Here is a 3,160-nt window from a genome sequence, read left to right as displayed (position 1 = left end):
ATATACACTGAGTGGCCAGATTATTATGACCACCTGACGTTTGTAGGCAAATTAGCTATAATTTCGGTCGCGCTGAAGTTGCTAGAGGGCCAGACTATTATAAATTGGGAAGCAGGTTGTTTACCACGACAGTAGAAGTGATTTTTTTCCGGAAGATATGGGTAAACAACGCGATTTAACAGCCTTTGAACGTGGGGTGATTGTTGGCGCTCGGAGCCATGGAGCGAGTATCAGCAAAACAGCAGAATTCGTTAAATGTTCAAGAGCAGCTGTTGTTAAAGTGTTTAAAGACTGGACTGTCAGCCAAAAATCTGGGTCTGAACGTGCGAATTGTGGCCGTCAGCGACTAGTCAATGTTAGGGCAAAACGGAGAGTGGCAAGACTGGTACAAGACAACAGAAGGGCAACAGTGCAGTGTCAGATTCCTCGCATCACCTTTCAACATCTCGTGGAGTCACGAGGCGGCCCAACAAAGTCATCTCGTGGCCCAACGAAGTACTGATGGGGTGGTCATAATAATCTGGCCACTCAGTGTATATATATATACTGTAAATATACGGTAAGTGGTAGTGGTACCCTTTCTTCCAATAGAGACCGACATTTCAAAATGTAGCTAACATATTATGTATTATGTAATATACACTCATAGGGTCATAGTAGAATAGGAAAAACTCATAAAAAAAAAGAAGATGCGTCATCTGTCACTTAATTACAATAATTGCATACTAGTGTACGGCTGCAACGCTTATTTCCTGCCTGAATTATATAAGCATGATTATTAGCTAACTGTTATAACTGTTATAGAATGAACTTCTTGTTAACAATTGACTTAGTAACAAAATAATTTCAGCATGTTGCAAATGAGGAGTTATTTTTGATGCTGCTAAGCAATTAAAAATCTTACATTTAACTTAGCCTTAGCACTCGGGTATGCATGACATTTTTGATTACTTAATAGAAAGAGATTCATCACTTGTAGCAAATACCTCATTTGTGTCCTTCGGAAATTTGTCTTCAACATCGTGGAAACATTATGCTGTTAAATTTGTAACATAAAATATACAGCTCACCCTTAAAGCGGTCCTGAACGCAGAAAGTAAAGATTTGCTATGCTATAGGGATCATTTAGAATTGGTAATTGTTGCAATGGAGTACACTAAATGATCTACCTTTTGTCCTAACTTCCTCCTGAAAAATATCAGTGCACTTCCTGGTATGTAAGGGTGCCTAGATGCTCCTGTGCCTACAGACATAGTTGTATATTTTGAGTGTGAGATCGAAGGCACTGCTACCTCTGACGGGAGATTTGGAGTGAGATTTGGTGATGTCACTATTCTACTGCTCACTGTTCTCTTGACACGAGGAAGCAAAAACTCTTCCTCTACCATGATGGCTGCCTCCACACAGGGACACAGTGCAGATCAAGGCATGGTAAGTCAGTAATGGGGGGTAAGATCAGCTGCAGGGTGACCTGGCTGCATTGGTTTTCCCTTTTTAGGCCAGGAACACGTTCCACAAGTAAGGAAAATACTTTTTGATCTTGCCAGAAATGTGGCGTCTTTATCGCTTTCTGTGAGCATAAAGAAACTTGTTTATGATGTAAACTAATATTCCTATGAATCCAACATGCAATGGACATGAATAAACGGAAGACATGTTTGAAGTAAGTTCACTAATAACATAAAGTAACATCTTTCTGCGATATCTGTCATTAATTTTATACTGTGTCTCTGTCAAAAACAGTTCCTTAACTACTGAGTAAAAGCAGACAATATTGATGGAAAATTCCCAGTATGGTTGGTACCGCCACAGTGCTAGAACAACCCCGCCACCTTTTGACATCTCTGAGGTCTGTTCAGTGGCTGCTCAGACAACACGCACCACACTGTGGGAGGGGGAAACCCACACTGAGAAGTACAGGGATTTTAAAACAGGCAGTGGCAGTGCATCGGGGTGGCAAGCAAGGCCAGTGAAGGTACCAAAACACAAAGCTCATTTCACAGTATTCAATGTTAACGTTATCTCCCATCAAATATCTCTACGTTCTTGACCCTACAATATGCCATTCTAAAGGCCCTAAAGCATTACTTGCAGGTCCAGCCTGGCATAATTTTTGCTGTTGAATACGATTCCCATGGATTGCTACAGGAAAATCTCACTCATGTAAACCAGCAAAGAGGATGTTGTAGATTTAAAGGTAGGGGTTCTCACCAAAGGACATTTCAAACTGTATATTGAAGACTGTGAGCACAATACTCTGATTTTTTTACTGCCTCCTGCACTGAATACATTTCCCCATGTTTCATCTTTAATTCCAAACAACAGTTTACCTTGCAGTCTTCACCACGGCGCCGCTGGAGCCGCTCCACATCATCTATCTCGTACACCTTTATTTCAAATGGTTCTCCTAGGCCTCGTTGACCATTACAGAGAGGTCCATCTACCCAGCGAACTCCAGGGCTGTTGGCTGGCTTTCTAACCGGAGAGGTGGCATCAAGTGACAATGCTGGAATAAGCCGACGCCTCTGAGATCCTATTACAGAGAAAAATAATGAATTACATTTTTTTTAAAACTGATTGCTTGCACCATTTGTAGGCATTTTACCATAATTAATAACCTATTAAAAATGTTTTATTTACAGCATAAGGACACAGTGGTTAGCACTGGCGGCAGAAGTGGTTAAAGGATAAAAAACCCAAGAACAAAAAGTTTTTTTCTGGCTAAGAACATTTTTAGCAAGTACAGAAATGACACGTTAACCTTGCCAGACATGCTTTGTCCTTGTCAGGTGCGTCCCTGGCATTTTTAGCCACCTGAGGCGGCAGTGGGAGGTTGTTTATTGGGAGCTGGTGAGGGTGGATGGGGGGGGGGCTAGGTGGTTGTGGCCTATGCATCATCTCTTCACACAGCTCTGGCCAGCATTCCGCCCAGTGATGTCACTGGTTGCTAGGAGCTGGACGGGACGCCAGCCAGAGCATCCCAAATTGCTAAGAGCTGGGTGGGGAGATGTATAAAGGCCCTTAGGAGCAATTAGGAATACTCTGGCTGGAAAGGGGGTGGCAGGAACACTGCAAACATTGTGCAGGGCTGCCATGCCACTCTGCCTGCCACCCCCCCCCCCCCCCGGGCCCCAAAAAGACCCCCCCAAAGAAACACAGA

The 3,160-nt window shown here is 43.0% G+C and overlaps 1 protein-coding gene across 1 annotated transcript in view; it reads right to left on the bottom strand.

Annotated features, from left to right (window-relative positions):
- KIF26B (kinesin family member 26B) overlaps window positions 1–3,160 on the bottom strand; it is a 326,683-nt gene that overhangs the window by 5,694 nt on the left and 317,829 nt on the right. The window contains exon 13 of the mRNA XM_018557066.1: window positions 2,331–2,533. Within this exon, the coding sequence (XP_018412568.1) occupies window positions 2,331–2,533 (203 nt within the window). The remainder of the gene's footprint in view (window positions 1–2,330; window positions 2,534–3,160) is intronic.

Source organism: Nanorana parkeri, unplaced genomic scaffold (genome assembly GCF_000935625.1).
Source record: "Nanorana parkeri isolate BGI_ZX_2015 unplaced genomic scaffold, ASM93562v1 scaffold264, whole genome shotgun sequence".
NCBI classification, from domain to species: Eukaryota; Metazoa; Chordata; class Amphibia; order Anura; family Dicroglossidae; genus Nanorana; species Nanorana parkeri.
Note: the sequence above shows the minus strand (reverse complement) of the source record. Positions and strands in the feature narration are given on the sequence as shown.